Source organism: Vanessa cardui, chromosome 23 (genome assembly GCF_905220365.1).
Source record: "Vanessa cardui chromosome 23, ilVanCard2.1, whole genome shotgun sequence".
In the NCBI taxonomy this organism is placed as follows: domain Eukaryota; kingdom Metazoa; phylum Arthropoda; class Insecta; order Lepidoptera; family Nymphalidae; genus Vanessa; species Vanessa cardui.
In genome coordinates this window covers 7733059-7746337 of record NC_061145.1, presented here as the reverse complement: position 1 = coordinate 7746337, position 13279 = coordinate 7733059, and the positions used below count along the sequence as shown (strand labels likewise).

The window sequence follows — 13279 nt, the reverse complement described above, 5'->3', positions numbered from 1 at the left end:
CGCTGATTCATGTGCTTAATTTGTTTTTATAATTCATCTCGTGCTCAGCGGTGAAGGAAAACATCGTGAGGAAACCTGCATGTGACAATTTCATAGAAATTCTGCCACATGTGTATTCCACCAACCCGCATTGGAACAGCGTGGTGGAATATGTTCCAAACCCTCTCTTCAAAGGGAGAGGAGGCCTTTAGCCCAGCAGTGGCAATTTAGAGGCTGTTGTTGTTATTCAAAAATCAATGAATAAAAATGCATTTTTTTCAAACGTTTGTCACGTGACACTAAACGCTCCTGATTGGCCGGGCCTACGATAAAGTCATTTTGTTGTAAACCTTGCTTTTCTACTATATGTACCAAAGATTAAAACACTGCAAAGTGACGTCACCAACCCCTTTGCAGCGCCATATTGTCCAAGTAGCGTTTTCGCGCGTTATTTAAATATGGAATTTTTAATAAGATATTTTTCGATAAATATGTACTACAAATAAAAAAACACAACTTTTACTGGGCTCCTTAACCTCTACTAAATAATATAAAATGGATTTTAAAAACCAGTCAAATAGCCTATTGGTCCAGCACTCGACGTAGTACGACAGTTGACATTTTTGAACATAATACGACCGAACAGAAAAGACAATAATATGCGGTATAGACAGCTCCATTGTGGGCTACACAGACAACTACGACAATTTAATTTGTCTGTTTTATACTAGTTCTTGTCAAAGTCACAGTCACGTTTAGCACTTTTGTATAAGTACGACACAACTTAGATGTCGCATCGGCAAAATTCGTAAAACCGATCAAATCCGAATTGAGTACGCTATCCCAAATTATCAAAATTTATTTCTCATGCGAATATGATCTTTGCACAAAAGTAATAACTTGTAATGTCATATGACCTAATATATTCGTAAATTTGACACGTCGATTTTCATGCACTTGCTTTCTCTGACGCGAGAATCTATAGCGACAAATAGCGACGAATGGCGCGATAGAGATCTATTTCTATTGGTTATGTAAATCGGCAGTAATCGGTTTTATTTTCATTCCATTGCATTTTCCGATGCTACATCTAATTTGTGTCGTAGTGTACGCACCACTGAAAATTCACCTCGAACGCGGCGGTGAAGTAAAACATCGCGAGGAAACCTGCATATGTCTAATTAATCATAGAAATTCTGCCACATGTGTATTCCCGCTTGGAACAGCCTGGTGGAATACGTTTCACACCTTCTTCTATATTAATATTAATTCAAATAATTGTATTAACTAACATGACTCTATTTTTTTTAAATATTGAAAAAAAGAGTAACTACTGAGTTTCTTGACGGTTCTTCTCGGTAGAATCTACTTACCGAACCGGTGGGAGCTTCACTTAATTGCTAATTGACGATTCAAAAGTGCTTGTAAAAGCTCACTTGAATAAAGTATACTTTGATTTTGATTTTGAATCTACTTTCCGAACCGGTGGGAGCTTCACTTAATTGTTAATTGACGATTGAAAAGTGTTCGTAAGAGCCCACTTGAGTAAAGTATATTTTGATTTTGATCAAGATCCCCCTCCTCCCCCCCCCCTTAGCCCGGAGGCTGTTAATGAATGCGACACGTCGCTGAGTGGCGGAGTATATTTTGATTTTTGATCAAAGGGGGGGGGGCATAGCCGGGGCTGTTAATGAATGTGGAGGCCTACCGCTCTGCGCACGACGAGGTGGGGCTCTCCCGAGTACCCGAGGTCGCGTCCGGCGCGGCGCAGCGCCCGCCCGCGCGCGTGCACGCAGGCCTGCAGCGCGGCCAGGCTGCAGCCCTGGCGCTGCTCCGTCAGCAGCACGTACGAGACCACGTTCGTGCACATCAGGGCTGTCGACTGCGCCGCGTCTGGAATTACATCAATCCTCATTATTACTATTTAAAATCTAACTAGTTCTGAGCATAAATGATGGCTATAATATATCAGTAAAATAATTTTGTTTTTCAATTAAAATTAAATTAATCACATAACATTACTTGGTGGTATTACTTTGTGCTAACTCGTCTGGATAGGTACCACCCACTCATCAGTTATTCTACCGCCAAATAACAGTATTTAGTATTGTTGTGTTCCAGTTTGAAGGGTGAGTGAGCCAGTGTAGCTACAGGCACGAGGGACATAGCATCTTAGTACCCAAGGTTGGTGGCGCATTGACGATGTAAGGAATAGTTAATATTTCTTACAGCGTCATTGTCTATGGGTAATGGTGACCACTTACCATCAGGTGGCCCATATGCTCGTCCGCCAGCCTATACCATAAAAAAATTACAGGAATTTAATAATTCATATTATTACTTTAAAGTGGTTAGATGTTAGATAACCTTAGCATAGTCTGTCCCTCTTTATACGTCGATCTTTAAAATTACACAACGGACTTTGTTTCAACAGGAAGAATTTTGTATATAATACATGAATAATATACTATAGTTAAGAAACACCAATCATTTTAGAAGTGTATTAGACACTTTTAATATTGTAATGTCGTCAATAAACAATTGTTTTAGTATATTTAGTATCAGTATTGCACCCGTGCGAAACCGGGGTCACTAGTTATTTATATATTGATATTTTTGTAACGAGATAATAACCTATTTGAATATCAATAATTGAAAACGTCTTATTTAAGCACTAAAAATATACACAAGGCTCACCGTATACAAGATGTCTGCCAATAGCCTCGACCATCATTTTCTGCTCCGTGCTCACGTCCGCACCGAAAAGGCTGCTATGACTGTGGTTGTACAATATTTGCCTATCTAGGTTCACGGCTAGGTTATTGTTGAGAGGCGTCAGAGGCATCTCGATTGGAGCTTTCAAATAGTTGTACTTCTGGAATGACGTCACCAACTCCTGTAAATTAAATACCATACGATTCGATCGTTGCGACTACGTAGGATCATCAGGAACAGTAAACATTAGCTCCATGCTTCTATATCGTCTGTAATTATACATGTATTGAATAACATGCCTTCTTTACCAATGTATTTTTAATAATGATTTGAATTTTTGAAACAACAACAACAGCCTGTGAATTCCCACTGCTGGGCTAAAGGCCTCCTCTCCCTTTAAGGAGAAGGTTTAGAACATATTCCACCACGCTGTTCCAATGCAGGTTGGCGAAACACACATGTGGCAGATTTCGATGAAATTAGACACATGCAGGTTTCCTCACGATGTTTTCCTTCACCGCTGAGCACGACATGAATTAAAAAGACAAATTAAGCACACGAATCAGCGGTGCTTGCCTGGGTTCGAACCCGCGATCATCGGTTAAGATGCACGCGTTCTAACCACTGGGCCATTTCGACACTCACAAACTGCTCTATAGTCTGTTCGCGTTAAGAATGCAAGGAGTTGTCATTGTTTACCGACCTGACTCCGCCCCCCGACCAATCAAATCTTTTCAAATTACAAAGTCAAGTTCACATTTAATTAATTATTAACTGATATTTTTATAATTTAAATTTTGTTTATTTATATTTAATTTATTCAAGCTGTACAGGTAATAATTAATGTAACCTATAGTACCCTATCCGATCCGTAGGCGTCCTAAGCACGTCCTACATGATCCCGTCGACAGACTCACTGCCGACAACACTACCCAGAAAGGTATAGTACGACACAAATTAGATGTAGCATCGGAAAATGCAATGGTATGAAAATAAAACCGATTACTGCCGATTTACACGACCAATAGAAATAGCTCCCTATCGCGCCATTCGACGCTATTCGTCGCTATATATTCTCGCGTCAGAGAAAGCAAATACATGTACATCGACGTGTCAAATTGACGAATATATTCGGTCATATGATACTACAAGTTATTACGTTTGTGCAAAGATCATATTAGCATGAGAAATAAATATTGAGAATTTGGGATAGCGTACTGAATTCGGATGTGATCGGTTTTACGAATTTTGCCGATGCGACATCTAAGTTGTGTCGTACTATACAGACAACACACACCGACCCCGCCGGCGGGGTCGGGATCCCTGTTTACCGACACGTCGGCGCCTAGGCGTACGACGTTGAATGCACACGTCATTCCTCCCTGGAGTCGACGACGGCGTCCTAAGCCGAGGTCCGGCCTCACAGGAGGCACCCTTAGGATGCGCGTATTCTGAGCCCTTCAGTCCCATCACTAGGCCTGAGCATATAGCTCGCCAACCCCACCCGGTGACGCTGTAGAGGCCAATAGGGCCAACAGCGATAGACATTTCGAAAAAAAAAAAAAAAAACCTATAGCTACTAGATGACGTTTTTTTTTTATGGTATATGTTGGCGCCTGGCGGACGAGCATATGGGCCACCTGATGGTAAGTGGTCACCATCGCCCATAGACATTAACGCTGTAAGAATTATTAACTATTCCTTACATCGTCAATGTGCCGCCAACCTTGGGAACTAAGATGTTATGTCCCTTGTGCCTGTAGTTACACTGGCTCACTCACCCTTCAGACCGGAACACAACAATACTGAGTGCTGTTGTTTGGCGGTAGAATAACTGATGAGTGGGTGGTACCTACCCAGACGGGCTTGCACAAAGCCCTACCACCAAGTAAAGACGTTATGTGAAAATATGTAAACTGTAGTAACAACGATATGACCTTGAGAGATATGGGCTGGTTGAAGTCGACCCGGATGCTGCCGTGGTTCGTGTTCAGCGTCCTCCAGATGCCTCGGAACGCCGACCAGAACGTCTCCATCTGCTTCGGCATGCCCAACTGTTCGCGCACGAAGTTCCCGTCCACGAGACGGTCGTAGTTCAGCGTCACGGGCACGAGAAGCGCGTCGTCGATCGTACCGTCGAGGTACGCGTCCAATATCACCGAGAGGATGCCAGCTGGAAAAATACATATACATAAATAATGTATTTCTCTTAGTAGGCTGGCAACTAGGTCACCTATACTTAGTATGGATAGAAAATAGCGTGTAGCATGTGTGGCGTCGAAAACTCTTGAGGTACCATTTTTTAATACTACTTCCTATGGTAACTCGTTTTCCGTTGTTGCCGCTCGCCTATGGAACTCTCTTCCAGATAATATTTTCCATAATAATGTTACAATAAGATCGTTTAAAATCAGAGTTAAGCAACACTTTCTTTCCACTTAAGTTTAATTTATTTTATATGTATGTATAAAATTATAATATATATATATATATATTGTATCAATGTAAGTTGAATGTATATATATGTATATATATTATAGATAATGTATATATTAATGTATTTTTTTATATTTAGTGTGTAATATATTCATTTATCGTTAAGTCTACTTCAATTTTATAATATAAAATAATTGATATTGTACCTACACCATAAATATGTATTACAAATAATCTCCACTAAATTCAGGGTTTCTGGAAGAGATCTCTTGTTAGAGATAAGTTATCCCTTTGTACACATTTTTCATTTACATAATTTTCTGTATACTCTGTTGGTGCATAAATAATATAATAGTCAATAAATAAAATAGTCATAACTGCATTCAGGTATTGTCAGTGTAAACAGAATTCTTATGTATATGTATGTGCGCTATCAAACCTGGGAACTTGTTACACTAGCTCACTTATCTTTCAAAATGGAACACAACAGTTTTGGCACTTACTTGGCAGTAGAATATGATAAAAGGTAGAAGTCAGACAGGCAGACTTACATAAAGCACTACCACCAATGATGTTCTAGTAAACCGATATGTTATTAACGCGCAAAAAGTGAAGACTAGAAAACGTCCTAATTGGAACGTTTGCGTTTAGTCGTTTTACGTAGTGATACGTTATAATACATCATAATTACGTAGTAATACGTTTTGCGTAATTAAAACATCTAGTTATCCCTTTTACTTATTGTTTTTATCAAGCTATCCTTTTTACTTGTAACGAAATGTAAAATAAACGGTCTCCGGCGCGGCACACTTTTTTCTGTTGTTTAGTATGGGTGTAACATATCTGTTTATTAGAATATCATGGACTACCACCAAATATAATTATATTTTGTTTTCTGACAGTTAATAATCAATATTTTTAGTTGAGAAGCTTAAAATTATAATTATTTATATTGATTGTGTTTATAGATAAACAACTTACCCACCCTCAACGAATCCATCTTAATGATTGCAAAAAATGAAACGTCGATTTTAGTGTGTTTTAATAATGTCATACTAAATTATACCAGAGGTCATACAAGCATATAAAGAGAAGCAACAACAACCTGTAAATTTCCCACTGTTGGGCTAAGGCCTCCTCTCCCATTAAGGGGAGGGTTTGGAACATATTCTTCCACGCTGTTTAAATGCAGGTTGGCGAAACACACATGTGGCAGAATTTCTATTAAATTAGACACATGCAGGTTTCCTCACGATGTTTTCCTTTGCGACCACGAGATGAATAATAAACACAAATTAATGCCAGGAATATTCCGTGGTGCTTGCCTGGGTTTGAACCCGCGAACATCGTTTAAGATGCACGCTTTCTAACCACTGGGCCATCTCAGCTCATTATTATATGTAACATATAAAGTACATTATAATAAATACCTTTTGGTAATTGTGGCTTTCCAGTCCTCGTTCGTCCGCCTTCGATAAAGAATTCCAAATTGTTATTAGCCGATAGACTGTTTAAGATATACGCCCTGTAAACAAATTTAATATTTATAAAATGCTGATAATTACATATAATAACTAGACCAATTTACTTGGTGGTAGGACTTTGTGCAAGCCCGCCTAGGTAGGTACCGCCCATTCATTAAATATTCTACCGCTAAACAACAGTACACAGTATTGTTGTATTCCGGTTTGAAGGCTGAGTGAGCCAGTGTAACTACAGGCACAAGGGACATAGCATCTTAGTTCCCAAGGTTGGTGGAGTATTGACGATATAAGGAATAGTTAATATTTCTTACAGCGTCATTGTCTATGGGAGATGGTGACCACTTACCATCAGGTGGCCCATATGCTCGTCCGCCAACCTATTCCATAAAAAAAGAATACTAATTTACAAGAAATTATTATTATCATCCTCTATAATCCCCCATAGTTAAGCGTAAATCTTTAAACAGTAGTACGGGCAATAATAGGCCAATGGGGTCACGATTAAAACTATCAAATTTATCGTGTGAAAAGTTTTTTTTACAAAAAAGGATTTAATGTTATCTTACCTAAGAGCAGATTTATATACAGGGTCGCCGTGGTATTCAGAACCGTCGACTCTTCGTCGGATGAAGAACGCACCACAGCAGCGAAGGAACCACCTGCAATCAATTTTTTTTTTCTTAATTCGTCTTATATCTCGTCTGGTCGGGCCCGACTTAGTCCAGGGTAGTCCCGGGCATCACGGATTAGAGTCCTCATGCCGATGATGATGAAGTCTTGGACTACATGTGAGTCGCTATACAAAAATATTTTGGGAAAGAGATTTCACGCCTTTTGAGCTTAAGACGACTCGGTGTGACATTTTAATATTTTTTTATAAAACCATTAATGTCATAAACATAATTTAATAAAATAACAATAAAATCTTATAACTTAGAAAGAAGAAATGTGGAAGGATCATGTAGTAGAAGTTTTCTTTTTTGGAAAAACTTTCTTTCTAAAACTTCGCAAAGACGTAGACGACAACTATTTATTTATAAGCAGAATAATATTTACAAGAGTTAAAAAGTGTATATATTTTATAAGACAGAGATACCATTAAAAACTGAAGAATTTGGGGTGCGAAACGAAATGATTTCATTTTCACTAACAAATTTCAAGCCCAGGCAAGCACCGCTGATTCATGTGCTTAATTTGTCTTTATAATTCATTTCGTGCTCGGCGGTGAAGGAAAACATCGTGATGAAAACCTGCATGTGGCAAATTTCATAGAAATTCTGCCACATGTGTATTTCATCAACCCGCATTGGAACGGCGTGGTGGAATATGTTGCAAAACTTCTCCTCAAAGGGAGAGGAGGCCTTTAGCCCAGCAGTGTGAATATACAGGCTGTTGTTGTTGTTGTTGGAAGATAATATCATTTAAATAAAACTAATTATGACGGATGAATCGCGTATATTAATTATTTTTAAACATCCCGACGTTTCGAGCACTTTGCAGTGTTCGTGGTCACGGGTGGACTGACGAACACTGCAAAGTGCTCGAAACGTCGGGATGTTTAAAAATAATTAATATACGCGATTCATCCGTTATAATTAGTTTTATTTAAATGTGTAATAATCGCGCAAAATTTAAGACAACATTAAGATAATATCAACTCACCCGAAGAATGGTATCCTCATGTTGTCGCCGGCGGCGACGAGCGGCGGTCGCAGGCCGGTGAGGTAGAGCGTGAACGTGACGAGGACGTAGTCGAAGTGCGAGCGGTGCAGCGGCACGAACACGAGCGGCAGGCCGGCCGCCTTGGCGCGCCGCAGGCGCTCCACGCACGCCGCGCGCGTGCCGCAGCCGCCGCCCGCGATGCGCCGCACCGCCTTGTGGCACAGCCACGCCACCAGCCTATCCCACGACCCACGCATTAGTACGCAGTGACCCTGCTACGTGGCACGGACACCTTGGCTAAACTATTATTCGATTGTGTTATGTGCACATTATTCTATCAATTAAATCTTGAGTTAGTCGATATTAGAGAAATACAACGAATTAATAGTTGACCACGACTCTGTCATGTGTCCGTGAATCTGTGTGTTTTAAGGATTTAAAGAGTAATAAGAAGTTAAGGACAAATTACTTCGACTGAAACGGAAATTCTCGGTAATATATTTGCGAAACCGATTCTTGTTAAACAAACTGAAAATTTACACAATTTAATATAGAACTTTTGGGTATAGAAATTGAATTAACTATAGCAAGAGTATTAGGTACAAGTAATAGTCCATAAGCGTGATCTTAGTTTCTTTTCGCCATATAGATACTTTACTCAATAACAGATTACAAGTAAAAGTATAACAATAAATTTTTAGAATATTCAGAGACGTTTCGTTTTGCTTACGAAAGATACAAATGTCTGCGAGAACGTAATTTAAAAAGCTATAACCTAGACACGCGGTAGCGCATCAGTCAAGTTCAAGTTACAGAACTGACGTTTCGAACTCGAGTGACGTGAAAAATTTGAGGAAAGACTTGAACGAATCGGTAAGACCAGGTAAGCAGGAACTCACCTGAGCACGTTATTGGACATCGACGACGATATGTCCTGCAGCACTTTCAACGCACGCGCCTCAACGCGTTTCCTAACACTCGCGTATGTCTTCTCGCCGGCATGATTGCCGTTGGCCGTAGTCTTGAGTTCCTCGCGTGTCGTATCTTCTATGGCGCGTTGAAAATGTTCATCCTTCATAACCTGAAATCAGTAATTAAAAAATTGTAATGTTCCATTGCTGCTTACAACGGTTCAGGTTTGTCCTACTTTATGTCGAGCACGAGATGAATAATAAGCACATTTTAAGCACGTAAAAACTTAGCGATCTCAATGGTACTGAGCCACTGAGACATCTCGGCTCAACGCTAAATAGACCTAAAGTAATTTTATGCGGTATTATGTTGAGGATCGATGAATCACTGCTATGTATGTATATAAATTAAGTTATTATTATTTTTTATAATATAGGTAGGCGGACGAGCGACTGGGCCACCTGTCAATGGTCACCACTGCCCAAAGACAATACTAATATTGTCGCTCTTTCTCTACCGAACTACTGAATCGAATTTGATAAAAAAATGTGAAACAAATTTGAACTCCGAGGACATAGACTATTTTTTTTACCAAATACATGACAACCAAAACTCTAAAACTAGATCGAACCCGCGGGTGACAACCAGTATGCTATAGAAAGCTATAGTACGACACAACTTAGATGTCGCATCGACAAAATTCGTAAAACCGATCACATCCGAATTGAGTACGCTATCCCAAATTATCAATATTTATTTCTCATGCGAATATGCTCTTTGCACAAACGTAATAACTTGTAATATCATATAACCTAATATATTCGTCAATTTGACGCGTCGATTTTCATGCACTTGCTTTCTCTGACGCGTGAATCTATAGCGACGAATAGCGTCTAATGGAGCGATTGGGAGCTATTTCTATTGGTTATGTAAATCGGCAGTAATCGGTTTTATTTTCATTCCATTGCATTTTCCGATGCTACATCTAAATTGTCGCGCTATACATACATACATAAAATATACTATACATCGTAGTCGGTCAAAAACAACAATATTTACTTAGCATATCACATCATCATATATGTTATCAAATAAGTAATGAAAGCGGTTCTATACTCACACTAGGCAAAATATCCTTGTAGTCGTACTTGATGAGGTGCACACATTGAGCCAAATCGCAGAGATAACGCGACACCACGCCACCATTGGCGAAGGTCTGCCTGCCGATGTTTAATATGTTGATCACTGACCCCAACTCCTCGGTCTTCGGATCCTTCCACGAGTCCTGTAAATGAAATATACCGTTGAGAACATTTTAGTAGCTCGAAAATATTTGTAGTTTTAACGGACTTGGCAATTGGACCGTTCATAAATATTTTTATGTATAATAATGTGAAACACAAATATTACGTGTACCCTTTCGAGAAACTATGGATAAATATTTTTGTTTTTAATCATTGCTTTTTTTGTTGTGCAACAACTCCTTATAACAACAGTATAATACCTCAAACTTACTATAAAAAATTTTTGAGACCGATTTCCAATAAAAAAAAAACAACAATAACATTTTATGAGTATCTATTTCAACAACCTTATTTAGTTCAGGTAAACATTAATCATAATATTGGTATTAACGTACTAAATTAAGAAGACGTTTCATATTAAAAGCTGTTCATTAGTTGCAATACATATCACGTATGACATATGTTTACTATACGTCTAGGTGCGAGGTCGTCGTACCGTGCCGCGCGTTGGTTGGTCAGCGCGTGTCACGCCACCGCAGCGAGGCGCATGCGCATGGTTTAAATTTGGAATATAAAGCGACAATTACTATAGCTTCAGTATATGAATGAAACGTTGTCAACGCATCTCGAGTATTACTCTGTATTGTATGCCAATGTGTTGCCAATAGTATTACGTCATTATAGGAAATATTTGGATAGAGATTTATATTACTTTTTATTGGCTTCTAAGTAAGTCGAATAAAGATACTAATTAATGCCTTGATTGTAATTTCATACATTATTTTCGGGTTGCAAACGCGATCTGCCAAACATGAGAAATGTGCCAATCTTTCTAACTAACGTGCAACACAATTACAAGCATGATTACCTTTATTGGATTATAGGACTCATGGGTATTGCGAAAACACAATATATTATTGTAGGTAACTGATTCGAACCAAAAATAAAGTTCAAAATCTGTCGTAATTATTTTTTTAAAAATAATAATTGTAGTTTTTATTTTTCGTATTTCATTAGAGTTTATAATAATAATATTATACAACATTAATAAAATATTAATACAATAATTTGACGTCAGATGGATGTATTATTTTTTGTCGAAAGATATATTACAGGAAAAGACAATGATACAAAAAAGTCCTATCGTAGTAATTAAATCATAAACATAAAACATTGAAATAGCCGAAAAACAATGAAAAGCCAATACAGGGCGTGCAGTGATATTAATGAAACAATATACAATATTTATGTGTTTTGGGTATTTTTAATTCGAGTTTTCAATATATTAATAGATATAATATATGTTAGCGTGGTAGAATCAGTTAGAAAACCTTTTTTAAAGGAAAAAATAAGCCCTTAGTTTAGCTTTTGTTTTGTTACTTTTTTAGTAAAGCTTTTTTTATTTACAACTATTTTTCATTGGTCTTGTAGCAAGCTTATTACAAGTGGAAATCATCTCAATTACTTATAATGACATACAAAAGAACACGCATAATCATATCCTTCCATTTTATCGCTCACGAAATATTTAGCCGATTACAGCAACAGTTCGATTCAATAAGAATTCAATCGCATCTCACTCGTCGTATTGTGAGAATCGAGTTACGGTGACATACTATTTAGATACGTCAATCCTATAAATCTATGTTAATATATTATAATAAATGAAAAAGTAAACTGTCTGTCTTTCACGACCAAATAGCTGAACTTAATTTAATGAAATTTGGTACGAAGCAAACTTGAACTCCATAGTATAGGCAATAGGCTTCTTTTTTGCCTAACACGTGACAAACAACACCCTAAAGGGCGAGCACAGCCGCGGGAGACTACTAGTTCATGATTATTGGTGTCAGTGTCGCTTATCACATTCTGATATTGTACGCGTTGTTCTGTGGTGAGTTTCGATGTTCCTATAGAATAGATGTACTTTTTTAAAAGATTAAAACCGACGACGCTCAATAACAAAGGATAATCGACTAGTATATAAATATAGTCAAAAAAAAAGTTACCTTTTTCTATTAAGCTACACACACCAAAAAGTGTTACTCACACGCACACACCCTATACACAATCGAAACCATTGGTTCCCTAGACAAGGAAAAGACAATGGATCGGACGATATACCCCAAGGCATTCGGTCACACATACAACAAAGGAATACATATCAACTGACCGTGACCCGTCCTTGAATCAATGTCACACGAATGGTCAGCTAATGAGGATATTTACATTATAAATTGATACTTAATTACATTGAAATAAAAACTATAATCCTCGGAAATGATACGTGATTTCAAGTCTTTATTGCGTCGCATGTGTTATGCAAATATATTGAAGAAGATTTGTTCGTTTTGTATGTATTTTCCGGCATAAATCGAAGACTACTTACTATGTTTCACAGCTTTATGTTTTATTTTGTTGTTTACATTTAACACTATTACAAATTTTAAGTAGTATTAAGACGGACATATGTATGCTTGTATATTGTATATTTTAAAGACATACTGCAAACGGAAACAATAAAAATAAAAATTTTAACAAAAAGAAAAACCGACTTCAAACAAAACACTATTTTAAAACAAATGAATATGCACGAAAAAGTAATAAAAATAATTGCGTATTCAACATATTTTTTAGAGTCTTCCTAAGTTAAATGAAATGAAAAATATTAGACTACTTAAAAGTCGATTAACGATTATATCATGTAGTTATAGTTATTGGTATATTTGGAGCCGGTGTCAGCCACGGTGCCCTTGCCCCAACAATCAAAAGAAAGAAGCGATACGAGCCCCTTGATTGATCCAGTATATTATTGTGTAAAAGGTAATTTGTAAAAAACATATTTGT

At 37.8% G+C, this 13279-nt stretch overlaps 1 protein-coding gene across 2 annotated transcripts in view; it reads right to left on the bottom strand.

Annotated features, from left to right (window-relative positions):
- Positions 1-13279, bottom strand: part of LOC124539791 (glycerol-3-phosphate acyltransferase 1, mitochondrial) — a 65147-nt gene that overhangs the window by 5871 nt on the left and 45997 nt on the right. For both annotated transcript variants that reach the window (XM_047117146.1, XM_047117145.1), the window contains 8 exons: positions 10309-10473; positions 9176-9357; positions 8277-8513; positions 7181-7273; positions 6561-6655; positions 4632-4867; positions 2677-2875; positions 1688-1872 (listed from right to left, as the gene is read on the bottom strand). In XM_047117146.1, the coding sequence (XP_046973102.1) occupies positions 1688-1872; positions 2677-2875; positions 4632-4867; positions 6561-6655; positions 7181-7273; positions 8277-8513; positions 9176-9357; positions 10309-10473 (1392 nt within the window). The remainder of the gene's footprint in view (positions 1-1687; positions 1873-2676; positions 2876-4631; positions 4868-6560; positions 6656-7180; positions 7274-8276; positions 8514-9175; positions 9358-10308; positions 10474-13279) is intronic.